The sequence below is a fragment of the Scardinius erythrophthalmus genome, assembly GCF_964197995.2.
Source record: "Scardinius erythrophthalmus genome assembly, chromosome: 23".
NCBI classification, from domain to species: Eukaryota; Metazoa; Chordata; class Actinopteri; order Cypriniformes; family Leuciscidae; genus Scardinius; species Scardinius erythrophthalmus.
Window position 1 is genome coordinate 13,761,584 of NC_138243.1, and position 17,907 is coordinate 13,779,490.

Here is a 17,907-nt window from a genome sequence, read left to right on the forward strand (position 1 = left end):
AACCATAGCCCAAGAACTAGTCATTAATTATACGGCTATTAAACGACTACATATATACGTCTAATAGACAGGCAATATGGGTCTAGGCTAAACCAAGGCTGAATTTGGGCTGTCAGTGAAAATCTAATAGACGTCTAACCATAGCCCAAGAATAGACATCAATTACACTACATATACATGTAATAGACAACAAAATGAGGCATAAGGATTTTCACTCAAATATAACAGGTTCTCATAAAGGAAAATCCATCCAAACTAATTGAATATAAAGGATTTATTTAGAACAATTATATTAACAACTTAGACAACATTCAAACATAAAAATGAACATAAAATAGTGGAAAATTTGTAAAACGACTTAAGATACTAAAATTTTTAAAAATTAATTGTTAGCTTTATATTCATAACCACCACTCCCTGCTCTCCCTGATGCTTGTTTAAAAAGACCAGAAATTTAATTTTTTATTTCCCATTCAGTCGCCGAAGGAAAGTTGGTCATCACTGCGTCTGTCAAATAAGAAAAAGAAAAATATTATTGCTCAAGAAAAGCATTGTTGACAATCATTTTTAACTAATTACAGTCATTCACTTTTGCTAGGTTGCACACTAGAGCTGGCCAATATAGAGTTAACGGAATATAGATTGAGACTATGTAATTTATATCAATATTATTAATAAATTAATATCAATAATTGAAATTTTTTGCCTGCATAATGGTGATGCACTAATTATATATATATATATTAGGGGTGTAACGATACACGTATTGAACGATTCTGTACGAGGCTTTTGGTTCGATTTCAGTATGGATTTTTAAACAGAACTGTTCATTAGACAATTTTTCCTTCTAACCAAAATTTTTTAATTACAAATGTAGGCACGTCAAAAAGCCTGCTCTTAATGTAAGAGAAATCATAAATCGTGACAACAATCATGCTCTTTCAGGTAGTGACCATATAGACCTGCATTATATGACTGACTGACAAGAACGGTTTGACCCTAAAATATCAAAATTAAAACTACTGCGGAAACAAAGACACCTACATCTTGGATGCCCTTAAGGTAAGCTAAAACATACCAAAATTTAATTTCAAAGCAAACTATCCCTATAAATCATTCTTTATCACTTACTCATATAACTCTAATAAACATAAAAGGATACTTATAGGGGTAGTTCACTTAAAAAGAAAAAAAAAAATCATGTAATCATTTACTCACTTTCACTTGGTTCCAAACCTGGATGGCTTTCTTCTGTTGAACACACACAAAAAATATATATTATGAATAATGTTGGTAACAAGACATTTAATGGTAGTCAGTGACAAGTGTTCTGTATATTCAATTGCTGTAGTTTGTTGACTGATTGCTGGATAATTTGCGATAGTGTCTTTAAAGTGGATTACATCACTCCAGTTCTGATGTTTTTACACTGGCTATCTGTCTGTCAAAGAATTAATATCAAAATACTACAGTTAGTTATTAAATTAACATTTTAAGGCCAAAGTAAATTTCTAATCTTCTGATGCATTATGAACCATCCAGAGCAGACCTCTCAGGTCATCTGGGACAGTAGCCACTAGCCAGCTACTTTTATATCCCCAAAGTCAAAAGAAAACATGGAGAAGCAGCATTCAGTTTTTATGCACCATATATCTGAAACAAATTCACTGAAAACTGAATGTATGCTGCATATTTGAATTCTTTTAAATCAAGTTTAAAGACTTTACTGTTTGCCACTACCTTTTATTAATTGGAAAGGAACAAATATTTTTTTTATAATTTCTTTTCATGTTGCATATGTTGCTGTTAAGTTTTATGTAAAGTACTTTGAAAATTTGCATTAAATCAAAAACTATTATTACTTACTCTAATCTAATATAAAAACAAAAATATATTAGTATCTTTAATAATAAAATGATAAGTTTCATAGTTTCATGAAACTTCTCATTTTAAAAATAAAATAAGTTTCATAGTTTCATGCTTACCACCTTGAATTTAGATACATTTTAGATTAAGGGCACAGTTGCAATAACACGTGCAGGTAACGTTAACTTGTTGGAGAAAAATAGTAGGCTTACTCTGCATTGGTAATGTTAAAATGTCACGGTCTACACATTATAAAAACTAACTACTTTAAACAATAAACATAACAAAAATAACACGCATACTTACAAGATCGAAGTAGAAATTTGAAGGTTTTCAGAGTGTCGCTCGCCCGTTGCTCTCCGACAGCGGCCTCGTGTAAAATAAAATTGAAAATGGAGGAAATGTGTATCGCGAGATCTGGCTAAAGTGATCTAGTCGCGCAATGCCAGTAGTCCCAGTAGTCATGTCTCAGTAGTGTTTCGATTGTGCCATCTAGCGGTTGAGAAATGCAATTGCATTTGATTTAATTTGAAATGATAGACAGCCATATCGTAGATTATGTATGAATGTTATGTTTATGTGTGACAGCAAACATTAAGCTGTCTGAGCGAAAACATTTTTAAGACTAATATTCTTATACTATATCGCTGGTCTGAATCAGGGCTATAGCCAAGCCGTACGTAGACCAGATTGCCTTCATTTCGCCAGGTCTAAAGCAGACCGCATATAGCCCGTCCAATTCAGAGCTAAATCGTGATTACAGATCGACCATGTCTTGAAATGACACATTGAACCTTGTAGATATCATTACCAATGCGAACATGATGCAATATCAACCATTTCATGCACTGCCTGGCAAAAAACTACAATTAATCAGTTTTGACTAAAAGTGGGCTACAATAGCCGGGTCTGAATACGAGCTAAATCGTGGCTACGCACAGCCTACACATATTATAACATGTAAAATAAAGCAAACCAAACAACTTGTAATCACAGAAGACTTTGCTTACATGATGGAATATCATACATCTCACAAGTTATTTTGGAAAAAAATACATTTATCCAGATTAAATGTTATTTGGGCTAAAAGTGGGTTACGCATAGCCGGGTCTGAATACGAGCTAAATCGTGGCTACGCACAGCCTATAACATGTAGCCTAAAATAAAGTAAGCCAAACAACTTGTAATCACGGTAGACTTTGCTTACATGATGGATCATACATCTATCAAGTTATTTTGGAAAAAAAAAACATTTATCCAGATTAAATGTTATTTGGGCTAAAAGTGGGTTACGCATAGCCGGGTCTGAATACGAGCTAAATCGTGGCTACGCACAGCATACATGTAAAATAAAGCAAACCAAACAACTTGTAATCACAGTAGACTTTGCTTACATGATGGAATATCATACATCTCACAAGTTATTTTGGAAAAAAATACATTTATCCAGATTAAATGTTATTTGGGCTAAAAGTGGGTTACACATAGCCGGACTATATCGGGTCTATATTTAACCCAGACGTTGAAAAGACGGCTATTGCTTGCTGGGAGAGAAAATGAAAGTAAATAATAACAGTAAATAAAATATTTTTACAATTTATATAAAACTTGTTCTATAATACAGGATATTTTCGAAGCTCTTTTATTGGAGGGGATTTTTTGAAGTGAAGAATAACTGTAAATCATAAGCAAAAAAATTGCAACTAGGTTTGAATGTAAGGTATATTGCTTTGTGAATATGATATTTACCCATCGTACAGAAAAAGTTTAATATATCATCTAGCTTTTTATTTTCAGAGACATCAGAGTGAAAAATAACCTTACTGACAGAAATATTACAGGTCTGCTTGTTGTTGGACAGGAGAAATCACATTTTTTGCGCTCCAGCGTCTCATCTCCACGTCCACTACACAGCCTAATTTTACAGTTCTATATTTTGATATTGTGCATATCACCTGGGCATTAGACAATATATATATCATGCTTATTTAAATGATGTATACTGTTGTACATAATAATACATAATGTTACATTTGAACTAAGATTGCAATTTTAAAACATAATGAAAATGTGCATGAGTTTCAGATGAATTTACAGGTTTCAATATTCATACTATGTTTACATATGACTCAGTAAAGCCCTGATATTCGGTTCTATTTATTTAATGAATCATAATGTGATCGTATTATTCAACGCACTATTATTATGTTTGAGACATCAACCACTGGTCGATGACCATAATGTTTGTATAAACTGTAGGTAACAACTGGTAAAATGTACATTTAGGTCATAAAAACTAATATTTTCTTCTCAGCCATGTCAACAATTAGTTATCCGTGAGTGAAGTCTCCTCCCATCCGTTGTGTGATTGGCCTTTCGCAAGGATTCCTGGGTAGTTAAAGTGCGTGAAGCCTGCTTCTATGCGGGCTTCGTGGAAGACCGCTTCAAGGGTACAAAGGGGGCGCTGGTGAGCACACTTCAGATCGGTAAAGTGCTGAATGGGACAGTCTACGGACTCGTAGACTCAGCGAGCACGCGCAATTCAAGTCCACGAGACCGAAAGTCCGCATGAAGTGCGCCATTTGGGACAGGGCCTTTGAAGGGTAAAACAAACCGATGGCAAAGCCCGAGGCAAATCAAAAAGGTATCTATTCACGGAAGTTTTGCTGTGGACTATGTCAATTATGGATACTAACGGACTACTTTGTATTAATGATGAATGATATCTTTGTATGCGAATGTATATCGGTGGTGAGAAGTGAATGTAATAAAACACTCATGTAAAGTGCTTTGTGACTAACTACATGTCTGTGAAAGGCGCTATATGAATACAGATCTTCTTCTATTACAAAATGTCTTATCAGTAGACAGTCTCCTAGCGTCTGTAAAAAAAAAAAAAAAAAAAAAAAATATATTGCATCACATTAAGTGTATTTTGATTGTCAAAACATTTTAGTAACTAAACTGAATTTGATTAGGTTTAGTGACAACATGTTACAATGTTTACATGGTACAATTTCTGGTAAGCTAACGTTACGCTTTTTTATTATTTCAATTAAATTATTGGGATTTGATTTAATATTGACTCATTTGGATAAATATTAGGTAGGCTACGTAAGATAGGCATTAATTTTTCTCAAGAAAAAAACAACTCGCCTAATGCTGAAAACATGATACAGAGAGCCCCATCAGCTGGCAGTATTATTCATATTTAGCTAAATACTCCCTATAGCTCTTTTTTTCTTGCCAAGGGATTTCCGGGTAAATGTAATGTGACATGTTCTCCAGCTGTTTTATTGACCCCTTTTGTTTGATTGATTGGACGATATTATGTATGAGGAATATACATTTCGGTAACTTGTACTGTATCTTTCAACATTGTTCATTCGTGTTTATTTACTGTTAGCTAGTAGAGAAGATCGGTTGGTTCACGTGCCGCTAGGGACCTGTCGCGTCCTTATACTGTCTATGGTCGCGTCACATTTACAAACGCCAAAACGCTATTTATTGTCTGAATTTCGTAATAAAAGTGACAGAATCTGAGAGTTGAGATTGTTGTTGGTGCAACCAACAACACAACAGTTTTTTCGGCATGATTTGCAACCAAAGGAAAAGAGTTAGGCGCTCGTTTGTCTTCCGCTTCGTGTGTTGCTTAAAGGGTCATGAAACCCTAAACCAATTTTTCTGAGATTTTAACAGAGGTAGGTGTGTTGAAAACCATAGAAGACAATGTTATAATCTGTAAAATTGAATAATAGGATATAAATGGTTAAATTTGAGTTTGTATCGGCTATTTTCGTCTTCCGGGTTTGAAATCTTCATCGAGTCCACGTCACAGGATGTGACGTTTTTCTGTACGGATCGTCCGTTGATGACTCATCGTTCTCTCATAATTATTAATGAGGCTGAGCCTTCATATCCAATGAGAAGACACTTCACTGAATTAATCATGATACCACGTGGATCTTTCCAAAGACAGACATGTCAAACTGTGATATCGCGTAGTAGATGAGAGAGGCAATGATGGGACGCGCGTTTGTTTTCATGGTGCAAAAGTTCCAGTGCATCTTTCCCCGCGGTGCTGCCAGGGCTGGACTCTGACTGCGGGCGGTTGGTTGGCCATCAACCACGGGCACATCTAAACTATATGTGTGTGTAGCAACCATTCAACTGGAGAATGGTGGACTTCAGCCTTGTACACCAATGCAGGTTTCGTCTTGCTAGTGATGCGGTCCCGAGGACTTTTCTATCGCTTCAGAGGTGTGTGTGTGTGTTTGTGTCTAAATGTAACCCTGACCGTTTTTACTTGTTTTTTGTTAAATAATCACTTGTTATTAAAATGTAGATATTTCGATAATACATCAACGCATGCTTAGTTTGTGCAAATTTATGTCACATTCATTGTCCATCTTTAGTGGGTTTAGGGGGCGCGTAGTCTAGGCTATTTACGGAACGTTTTTTTTTTTTTTTAAGCGGAAAATTTATTATTTTCAAATATATGCATTTATAGTGTTAGTGTATATAAACAAATATATATTTTATAATGGCCGATATGCATGTACATGTATATGTTTTAAATAGAATGATTACTGTAGTAGGCTAATATGTGTAGCAGGGCATTCAGTTACTTTTTAAGGACAAAAATAAGGTGTCAGTGTATTTCATTAGACTTTAACTTTGCCAGCTATAAAAAATCTAGCATTTCCTCACGTTTTACCACTGACAGTGACGGTCGATATGCATTGGCCACTGGCTTTGACCACACCAACTCCCCCTCCCTTCTTCTCACAGCCACCACGCCCATTTAAGTAGCATTTTTCAAAAAGATTTTGAGCTAGACTTGAGCTGAAAGAGGGGGGTTTCATGACCCTTTAAAGGGGGGGGTGAAATGCTCATTGTCACTCAATCTCCTGTTAATCTTGAGTACCTATAGAGTAATATTGCATCCTTCATATCTCCAAAAAGTCTTTTGTTTTATTATATTTTTAATTGAAAGATTGGCTGTACCGAGTCTTTCCGGAAAAAAACGAGCGGCTGGGGGTGGGCCGTGTGGGCGAAGCTAAAGCTGTGCTAACGCGCCGAGCTAGTAACGTTAACAACACACAGAGACATTTGTTCAACAGTTTTACTCACCGTTCCAATGCACGACCGCGAACCTTTATCATTGTGACTGCTCGATCCTTAAGCATTAAACGATCTGGGCTTTGTTTATAAAACAATCATCGTCGAAATGCAGGGAACAACAGTCTTACACAACTCCGTTTATGCTCAGGAAAACAAACTCCATCCACGGGTGCCTTAACGCTGGGTTCTTTGGGAATCTGTGCAGGGTTGTCTTGCCCTGGCAACCAAAAACACACTTCTTTGGTGACATTGACTTCCCAAAAGCCGGGCAGGGCGCTTTGATGGCGAACTGCTTTCACTCTCTTGCTCTGTTTTATGAGTGCGCGCGCGCCCGCGATCTTACCGGAGAAGGAAACCCATATAAGGAAATTCCACCCTCTCTTACGTCAGACAGAGCCATACTCGAAAAAAACTTTCCGAAACTTGTGACAAACCGGAAGGACAATTTTTGGAACAAAAATACTCCTTCAAACGTACAACTTAACTTTTGAAACTTTGACCATGTTTAGCATGGGAATCCAACTCTTTAACAGTGTAAAAAACTCAGTATGCATGAAACAGTAATTCACCCCCCCTTTAATGGTGGGCGCTTGTTTGTTTTACCCTTCGCCGTGGTTGCTATGCGTGCGCAGTGCATTATGGGAGCACAAGTCCCGGATGTCCGACCTCGAGAATGTAGGCGCGCGGCGAGCGCGCTCATAATGAAAGAAACATGGTGCGCTAGTTTTTCCAGGCGGGTTTTTCCTTCTCATCTCCATAAATATATCTAGTAGTAAAGCTAATGCAAGGGCTAGAAATAAATGAATCCTTTGCTGAATGATAACTTCCTCGTCGTCATCATGGAGAGCGCAGTTTGGTTGCATAGCGACGACCGACGCCGCGGGAGCGCAAGCGCTTGTAGGAGACAGCTGCACGGCCACGCGCGCTTTCCACACGTTTTTTAGACGCAATACACTGTAAAATGTAATTAGTTCACCTTACTTAAAAAAAGTATGCAAACTCGTTGCCTCAAAAAAATTAAGCAAAGTAAGCTTAAGATTAGTGAGTTAGAAAAGCTTGTTTATTTTAAGTGTGAAGTACTAAATCAAGTAGTACCACTAGCACGTTTTTTTATGTTCATGTAACTTAATAGCCATGATTAGTGTTAACTTAGTTTTTTCCTTTTGTGTGGATTGCTTTATATGAATTTAACCCCACTTAGAATTACTAAATACCTATAACTTAACACTTTTAGTTCTGCTCACTCATTTTTCAAGTTCACTTAAATTAAAGAAACCAATTTCTGAGTTTGGTTTACTTTATTAATTATAGCAGCACTGTCCTTGTACAGCATAATATTTAGAATTTCTTAAAAGTTTCCATTATACAAATTTTTTTATTATTTTTTTTAGTTTTTAGACACATTGACATCAAGAATCAGCCTGTGAATCTCAACAATGGTGACAATTATAAAGCATGTTGCAGTGCATTCTGGGTGCAACCAATCAAAACTCATTCATGGCTCCCATCATGCATTGCTGCATGAATAAATAATGAGCTTATGATCAGGGGTGATCTGTTTTTCACCATTGATGAGATTCATACGCTAATTCTTGATGTCTGTGTGCCTACAAAAAAAGTTTATAAAAAAGTTTTTTTTTTTTTTTTTTTTTGGATTTCATTGAAATGGATAAAAATAATATGCTGTACCAGGACAGTGCTGCTATAATTATTAAAGTAAACCTAACTCAGAAATTGGGCTCTATATGAGTTCAGTGAATCAGGTCAAATGATTGTGAAATAACGATTAAGTTCAAACACAACCATCACCATCAGATCACCGTTTCTATTTGTTCATCTGGCTGATATAACTCAGATACAGCAGCTAAACAAAATGTTAAATTAATTATATAAGGGTCAAGAGTAACACTAATCACCACAATGGTGGCTTAAAATTACGGTTTTCACCTTCAGCCAATAGTAGCTATTGAAGGGCGAGTCTTGGCGTGGCCATATATCGCCGTCTAGCGTAGAGAGGACTGATCTGCGCATGCTCACAGGTCCTAAACTTACTTTTTCTAAATGAATCCAGCTCAAGTAGACTGAGCTGGTAAGATTTTTCAACCTCAAAGTACAAGTAACTTACTAAAAGTGAGTGTTAATAGCAGGTTGAAAAAAAAATATTAAGGTCAATTTACTATTTTTAATTAAATACGATGTTTGCATTTACAGTGTATGTGAACGGCCTCTTGCAGAGTTGGCCAATTACAATATTTTTGTCATCCTTGATTAAATACTCCCACACATCTGACGTGTGTTGTCTGTTGGTGTCGTTCGCCATTTTAATTCATTTATGGTTAATGGACGCTCGAGTAGTCGATTGTTTCCGACAGCGTCGAATAGTGGTTGAAGTAGTCGATCTATCGACTACTCGAGTCTATGCAAGCCCTAGTTATGACAAAGACATCAAAAAACATGCATGGGGAACTCCAGAGATGCAATATAATTTTTCTCAATTTTTTATTATTATTATTATTGAAATCATATGTGATGACTACTGCATTAATGTACAAGCGTTAAGTTGCCCAAGTCATATTTCACCCCAAACACATGAGAAAAAAAAAAAAACATTATATTTTGCCTGGAGAAAATGAAGCCCCTTTTTTAAAAAGGACTGTTAAAGTTGGAACGAAACTGAAGTTGTGATAGTCTTTTCTTCCCTATTGTTATGTCTATCTGCGTGAAACCGCTTCTCAAACTGAAAAATAAAAATAAAAATAAAAATAGGGTGGGATTTGATTTTGTCCATGGGGAATTGAGTTGATGGTTTTGGTTTGCTCAGGATATAAGGGGGCAAAAGGGAGGACATACCCTAATTCATCTCCAAATCCCCCCATCCCTGGATTGTGATGGCCCACTAAAGAATTATGAATGCCCCCCGCAGGTCGTCCTGGGTTTGCTATTGATGTGATGTGAATGACAGGTTGTCCTGACCTTGCACCAGTAAACGTGTCATCAGAGAAGAGAAGAGATATGTCACTGCAAGGAAGTTATTTTGATTACAGATTACGAGGGCATATGAGTAATACTAATTATAAATAATGATTGTGCACCGATAATTTATAATAAATAATGCAATATTCCATAAAAGAAAATTACAATTTTGATTTCATTGTGACTAAGTCCTTTAAGACTTAAATTCCAGTTTCTCGGAAAAATGTCACAATGCAACATTATCAAATGTCAAATAGAACATGAAAACAACAGATCTGTGTGTGGTAGTACTGAACATTATTATAATGTATTTTAAATCTGAAAATAAAATTATATCGAAAGTTCCTGGTTGTGCTTAATTTTCTAATGCAATACCCATTCTTCTAATTGTTTTGGCATTATTTACATGACAATTAAGCATTTATGAACACTTTAAGAAATGCATTACAGTAGCCTAATAAAGGAGGGGAAATGTAAGTTAAGGAAAATAATGCAAAACGATGCAAAAACAACATATCAAGGGCGAAACGTGGACTGTGCTGCGTTTCTCAAGAGGCATCGTGATCGTAGAGAGACCACTGGCACTCTTTTTACGATGCATTATTTGAGAAACGCAACCCTGCCCTGTCCTGAACGTTTTCGTACGAATCACCCACAAACACCATCTCGCCGAGTTCTGTGGAGACCCCAAAAGTCATTGTTCCACCCTTTTTGTTTGACAGCAAAATCCTCCAATAACGCATCTCACTACACCCCCACGCGTGGCGTTTTCAGGAAGTGATACTAAATGGAATTTGTGCCTTTCCCCACGTGAGCCTCCATCGAAGCACCACGCGCAGCAAGACCAAACCGGCTGCTAACGATAAGTATATCACGTCACTGGGAAACAGCGGCGAGCGAGTTCTGGACCACAAAATACCTGCCGTACGGACGCGGCGGAGCAGATCATTCTAGTCTGTGAGTACGCTGCTATAATGTCTGTTAATAAGGCATTCGATTATTTGAATCACGTGTTGAAGAGAAAATATTGTAAAAGGGTGGTTTTGCACGAGCGGCGCGTGGCAGCGGCAGCAGCAGCAGGGATGTTTTCGGGCGCGAGAGGCCCGCGCGCAGGGCTGCGTTAGCCAGCTAGCGCATCAAACTTGAGTCGCTCTTTTCTCTTCCACCCACAAGCCTTCTTTTAATCAAGTAAAAATTCTGTCCGATCCATTCAGATTTTCATAGTGAATGACCCGCCTTTAAAATCTCTGACAATTCAAGCACTTCGCGCTAGCAAGCTAAAGTTGGATTCTGTTTTTCAGCAGGTCCAGACAGCGCGAGGAAGATGGCGGACGACCCCAGCGCAGCGGACAGGAACGTGGAAATTTGGAAGATTAAGAAGTTGATCAAAAGCCTTGAGGCGGCCCGAGGGTGAGGCTCGCTCTGTCAGATCCTCTATATTTGTATACAGGTGTTGAATGACACATAATAACACCTCTAGTGTGCGATTTGATTCGTTCTTTGGCGGGGGGGGACCACATGCTAACCAGCTTGCTAACAGCTGTTGTAGAGAGAAGCATGGTGGACGGAGAACGAGACCGCTTATTGTACAGCTCTTTATTTCCAACATATTGTGTTATTGTAGGATAAAGAGCGGGAAATTATATATGTGGTGTCTTTTGAAATGTCAGGCACCTTCGGGATGCCGCTTTAAAACGGGCTGGTGGAGGTGACGTGAGCTTTATGGGAGAGACTGCTTAATATCCTATGTTTTTTTTTTTGTGTGAGAAGATTAGTATTTTTTTATGTCAGATTTTATCATTACGTTTTGATAACATCGTTGTTGTAGTTGTTTTAGTGTACTATGGCTATTCAACCAGTCTCCTTGACGTATGTATGTTTTGTTCCATCTTTTTTACAATGAAAGTGAATGTTAAACAGAATGACAGCCTCAGTTATCTTCTCTTTTTTAAGTTATGAACTACCCATTTAATGTTGACTCAAATGTACTGAATATACCTTGACAAATATACTCAAACAGTTTGGATGTAAAGTTAGCATGATGCTCATTCAGTAACTTACTGTTCAAGGGAACAATATCAAAAGTGACAGTAAAGACACTTAATGTTACAGAAGATTGAACTTTCTATTCAAAGAATCCTCAAAAAAATGTATTGTTTCCACAAAAATATGCAGCACAACTGTTTTCAGCATTGATGATAATAATAAGAAATGTTTCTTCAGCAGCAAATCACCATATTAGAATGATTTCTGAAGGATCATGTGACTGAGGACTGGAATAATGATGCTGAAAATTCAGCTTTGCCATCACAGGAATAAATTACATTTATAAGTATATTCACGTAATAAAACACTTATTTTAATTTTTATTCTTTCACAATATGATCATAAAAACAAATCTTACTGACCCCAAACTTTTGAACGGTACTGAATGTTCATGAAAAGGTCTCAGACTGTTCTATTCTCCTCTTCCTCAGAAATGGCACCAGTATGATATCCCTCATCATCCCACCCAAGGACCAGATTTCGCGTGTTGCTAAGATGTTGGCCGATGAGTTCGGTACGGCTTCGAACATCAAGAGCAGAGTCAACAGACTGTCTGTTCTAGGAGCCATTACCTCCGTACAGCAGAGACTCAAACTCTACAACAAAGGTAAATATGTGGGTTTAGTTTAATCTAAGAGCCATTTAACTTCTCAGATGATGGAATTTCATTATGCTTGGTATGTTTAACTTTTCCAAACTGGTGCTGTTCAAATATTAAACTGGCAGTTGATACACATTTGCTGTGTATGTGTGGGTATGATAGAGAGTGGCGCCTGATTTAATCTTTTCATTAGGTGTGGTCTCTCCTGATCCCCTCACACCAGTCTGCTGTTTATCTTGCAGTGCCTCCTAATGGCCTGGTGGTGTATTGTGGCACCATTGTGACTGAGGAAGGCAAAGAGAAGAAAGTAAACATTGATTTTGAGCCTTTTAAACCAATCAACACATCCTTGTATTTATGTGACAACAAGTTCCATACTGAGGTAAATGATCTAGCTGTCTGTTTATCTAACTATCTATCCTTCTATTCTTATCATAACAACTATTATTACATTTTTTGTTCACAGGCTCTAACAGCTCTGCTGTCAGACGACAGCAAGTTTGGCTTCATTGTGATTGATGGTAGCGGTGCCCTGTTTGGGACTTTACAAGGCAACACAAGGGAGGTGCTGCACAAATTTACCGTGGACCTGCCCAAAAAACATGGTAAACGTGTCTTCAAATCGCTTGCTGTGACTCTTGTTCTTTTATAGGATTTTGAATTCACCCACTTGTTTCCTTTAACCTTCTTTTAGGTAGAGGAGGACAGTCCGCTCTTCGATTTGCCCGTTTGAGGATGGAGAAGAGACATAACTATGTGCGTAAGGTAGCGGAGACTGCTGTGCAACTCTTCGTGTCCAATGACAAAGTCAACGTGGCAGGACTGGTTCTTGCCGGATCGGCCGACTTCAAGACGGAGCTCAGCCAGTCAGACATGTTTGATCCAGTATGTTCTCTTAGCGTCAACTGATTTGCGAACTTAATTCAGAGTTTTGGTTCTTTTCTGACTTTGGTTCTTCTGCACATGTAGAGGTTACAAGCAAAGGTTCTCAAGCTGGTTGACATATCATATGGAGGAGAAAACGGTTTCAACCAGGCCATTGAGCTCTCAGCGGAAGTGCTCTCCAATGTCAAGTTCATCCAAGAAAAGAAACTAATAGGTAGTTAATCCAAGAGGCATTTACAGGCTTGATAAAGGTGATAGACATGCTGGGAAAAAAAATTGTGGCCTGAAACACTGGGCTTTCTGTAGTTTTCATGCTGTTTTTTTTTTTTCTTTTCTTGTGTAGTGACTTGTGTCTCTGATTTCAGGACGATATTTTGATGAGATCAGTCAGGACACAGGGAAGTATTGTTTTGGAGTTGAAGACACGCTCAAAGCGCTGGAAATGGGAGCGGTGGAGATTCTTATAGTTTACGAGAACCTGGACACTATGCGTTACGTCCTACGTTGTCATGGAGAAAATACTACACCAGAAAATGGTATGCACACCCTCACTCTTGTACGTGCAATTGCACAATATTTGCAAAATATAAAATGATTCCTTTCTCGGTTTAATTTCATTGCTTTTTTTTATCAGATGAAAAGACACTCTATCTGACACCAGAACAGGAGAAGGACAAGTCTCATTTCACTGACAAAGAGGTATGTGAAACTGTCAGCTAAATTCAGATTATTAATTGTATGTTATACAGCAGATTTTCTTATTTATAAAAAAAAAAAAGAAAAAAAAAAGAGTAGTGCAGATTCTCAGTTGTGTGGAACTCTTTCCCCTGAATGACTTGAGTTTAAGGGCCATACTCAAGCAAACATTGATGATCTCATGGCCTGAAATGAGACCAGCAGCCTTTGAGTTAAAAACCTTGATCTTTAGGGTTTTATCAGCCAATTAGTATCAAGCTCATTGCAGTTCTGTTTTGATTTATTGGGATTATGCATTGCAGATCCTAAAGTCTGAGACTACATTGAATGCATTGCCCTTTGTGCAAAAGAAAGTTTCCATGGATGTTAAAGGTTCTTCTGCGCAGCACTGACTGTTTATCAGCTCTGACCAATATTAGACAGCGCAGTGCGAGCTCGATCACACGACACCGTTACTACACAGTGCTGGGAGATCCAGTGAGGAGAAAAATTCTGTTATAAACCACAGATATTAGATCAAACAGAGTTGTGGAAACCGAGACAACGTTGTGCCATGAACGAACAAGTTATAGAATCCACAACATTCACCATGGATTAAATGTAGTTACACTAACTGTAACCATGGCATTGTGGCAGAAATAGTCAAATGTTTTTACATTATTCATCTCAGGCTTCGTACAACCTTTTGAGAGTGAAATTCAAGCCATTTTTAATGACTTTCAAGTGCTCAACACCTTTTCCAGCACTTCAAGGCTCTAAATAATCAATTTTAATGCTTTTTTTTTTAATTTGATGATTTGTTAAACTAAAAGTTTAAAGATGATAGATGGAGAACTAACACTTTGTTGCAAACAAACACTTTTATTAAAAAAGACATGAAAATACCACTATAACCAGTAGATGGCAGCAGAGGAGCACTTATTGACTTAACAATTTCCACTCCCTAATATATAGAAAAGTCAGTCTCATGATAAACAAAAACTTTGTCAAATTGTGACTGAATCACACAGAAAGCAAGTAAAGAGCACTCCTTTTATAAGAGTAGAACATTGATTTTTTTTCCCTGTAGAATGAGGTGTTGTTAGTTAGTTAATAAGTTAGCGATTATTATTAGCTTATTGCGATTTATTGGTGGTTAGTGGTTCGTCTTGTACACAAGACATGAAAATAAATCAAATGTCAAGGAAGAAAAATTTGTTTTGTGACAAGGTAATGTGGTCAACCTCAAAAATTGGCCGTTGGGTGGGGCAGCAGGGGGCAGGCAGCGTGGATCGCGTTTTTTCGCAGCACGTTTGAGTGTAAGCAAGATGTTTTTTCTTGTGCGTCAAGGAGGTTCGGTTGAGCTTCTGTTTATGTTCGCTGATCAATGTTTATATATGAATAAAATCCTAAATTCGATCTGTTCATCATATAAAGCGATCCAGTTTTGACTAAACCGCTCAATTCATATGGATTAGTTTTATGATCTCTTTATGAACGTTTTGAAGCGTTAAAATTTCAGTTGCTTAGCTGTTTATGGAGGGACAGAAAGCTCTCAGATTTCATCAAAAAGATCCTCATTTGTGTTCCGAAGATAAACGAAAGTCTTACTGGTTTGGAACGACAATGATTTTTGTGTGAACTAACCCTTCGGTCGGTTATGTCTTAATTATACGTAAACAGCTGAGAAAGATAACGTGTATCAGTGTTGGATCCATGCATTCACCACATGCACACTTGGCTGCACTGATCACTTATCCCTTTCGCGTAATATTTTCTTTGCACTATAACCAATGTGTGCCGATGTATAATGTTAACGGTACCATATATGTTTGTTTTAGACGGGTCAGGAGCATGAGCTGATCGAGAGCATGCCACTGCTTGAGTGGTTTGCCAATAACTACAAGAAGTTTGGGGCCACACTGGAAATAGTTACAGACAAAAGTCAGGAGGGCTCGCAGTTTGTGAAAGGGTTCGGAGGCATCGGTGGTAAGCACTCCACAGATGTTGATTTGTTAGGAACTGGAACAATATTGTTTTATCAATATAAATTTTTTTCCCCCCAGGAATCTTGAGGTACCGGGTGGATTTCCAAGGCATGGAGTACCAGGGAGATGACGATGAGTTCTTTGATTTAGATGACTACTAGGTAGTCGGGACTGACATAAAATTCAAACATAAAATCCCCCTCCCCCCTCTTCACCTACCCCGCAAACGGCAGGGGAGCGAAGGAGATGGAATCAGCAGGAGGGAGAATAAGAATTTGAGATGTTGGCGGATGGTCTGCGTGTCCCTGGCTTTAGAATACAGTGACTCCATCTCTGGACTGGAATAGGTGGAGTTTTCTCCTCTCCACCAATTAGCTGGTCATCGCAACCATCATGGCCGTGGCCCGTCTTGCCTGTCCTGCCTCAGCTCTTCACAAAACACTCTAGGCTTTCAGATCTACTTTTTCTTCCCTTCTAATCTCACTCCTCACTCTTTTCCTTTTGCCTCTCCTTTTATAATGGCATCTGCTGCTGTTGTATTTTATTCAAATGTATTATATTTTCTCTTATTCAGTGTATGAAGAAAGCAGTAGCAAACTATTAGACCAGTGCTGCTTACCCAGCCACCTCAAGCCCATTGCCAGGCCTGCGTTTTAATTTCCTGGTTAGTCCAGACTTGATTTGTTGCCTTGTTTCTGCTGTAAACCAGTGTGGTGGTGGTGCACTCTGAGCCAGCGGTACACCTGCTCCCCCCATCGCATTGTGCCCACGTTGAGGCGTGTCTTGCTCTCAAATGGACCATATTAGTAACTGGACCCATCCCTCCATGAAGACCGAGAAGCGTCTTTTAACAGTACATTTCCCTCGCTTGTTTTCCTCAGCCCCCAGGAGATGCTACTTCTCGAAATAAACAATATGAGTGCCTGAATTTTGCAGTTTGTGAGATGTGAGCACAGTGTACCAGCATCTGGACCGTAACTTCAGCCTCCTGCTCTTTCTGAACAAAAAATCTTAGCTCGAGCCTTCAGCACTCATTGGTATACGACGGCTTTACCGGCAGAACACATGCATGGGAATGTCCTTTCGGACCGATTATGGGGTGGGGGGGGTTACTGTGTTAACTGTGATGTGTGAGTGAGTATACGTCAGTTTGGCTGTTTCATTCCCTTTTAGAAGACCTGCCACAGACTACAAGCCTCTAATTTCTATCCATTTTGTCCAGTCATATTTTATTAGCAGATTGGTTTTTAGAAAGACAAGCTGCAAATCAGTGATATTTTGGACCTTTAACAATTATGGCATGGTTGGTGTTCTGAAGCCTACTAAAACGAACAGATAACCCGATAATGAAAAAAGGAGAGAAATATCCAAATAACGGGCCCAAAATATTTTAGCAAGTATTATGTTGTATATTTTCTCATTTTCTTTGATCCGTCACTATTTTGTATAAATCATTTGTTACATCTGGACACAGACATTAAACGTTCTCATTGTTTGCAAATTGCACTTATAGCTTGATTATTTTGCAAAGCTATTTTATCTTACTTGATTCTGAATTTGATAACATTAGTTTGCCTGCCAAATTAACACATTCAGGTTGAGGAAGTCAATTAATTATAAGCGGGAAAGGGAAGGCAGATATTTTTCTGATGCATTTATTAATTATTATTATTTTTTTTTAGATCTACTTGATGCTTCTGGCATAGCTGTCACCAGCACACAATCAGCAATATTCTTAATAACATGTGA

General features: G+C 38.0%; 1 protein-coding gene across 10 annotated transcripts; it reads left to right on the forward strand.

The window, feature by feature from the left end:
• Positions 1-10,680: 10,680 nt before the first annotated feature.
• etf1b (eukaryotic translation termination factor 1b) lies at positions 10,681-17,664 on the forward strand. Of its 10 annotated transcripts, none has more exons than XM_081354853.1 (12): positions 10,746-10,920; positions 11,265-11,373; positions 12,187-12,295; positions 12,441-12,616; positions 12,853-12,992; positions 13,077-13,215; positions 13,305-13,495; positions 13,580-13,709; positions 13,861-14,031; positions 14,130-14,194; positions 16,012-16,159; positions 16,237-17,664. In XM_081354853.1, exons 4-12 carry the CDS (start codon positions 12,454-12,456, stop codon positions 16,317-16,319), a joined length of 1,230 nt encoding a protein of 409 aa, XP_081210979.1. In that variant the 5' UTR covers positions 10,746-10,920; positions 11,265-11,373; positions 12,187-12,295; positions 12,441-12,453; the 3' UTR covers positions 16,320-17,664. The 10 variants fall into 10 exon arrangements, with proteins under 10 accessions (XP_081210973.1, XP_081210979.1, XP_081210978.1 ...); XM_081354852.1 differs by having other exon boundaries at positions 10,760-10,920; positions 12,190-12,305; XM_081354848.1 differs by having other exon boundaries at positions 10,805-10,920; positions 12,190-12,295.
• The last annotated feature ends 243 nt before the right edge of the window (positions 17,665-17,907 follow it).

Coding starts and splice junctions, on each gene's coding strand:
- etf1b (XM_081354847.1), top strand. CDS start 11,288: ATGGCGGACGACCCCAGCGCAGCGGACAGGAACGTGGAAATTTGGAAG. Junction 11,374..12,440: donor AGCCTTGAGGCGGCCCGAGG/GTGAGGCTCGCT, acceptor CCTCTTCCTCAG/AAATGGCACCAGTATGATAT. Junction 14,032..14,129: donor AAATACTACACCAGAAAATG/GTATGCACACCC, acceptor TTTTTTTATCAG/ATGAAAAGACACTCTATCTG.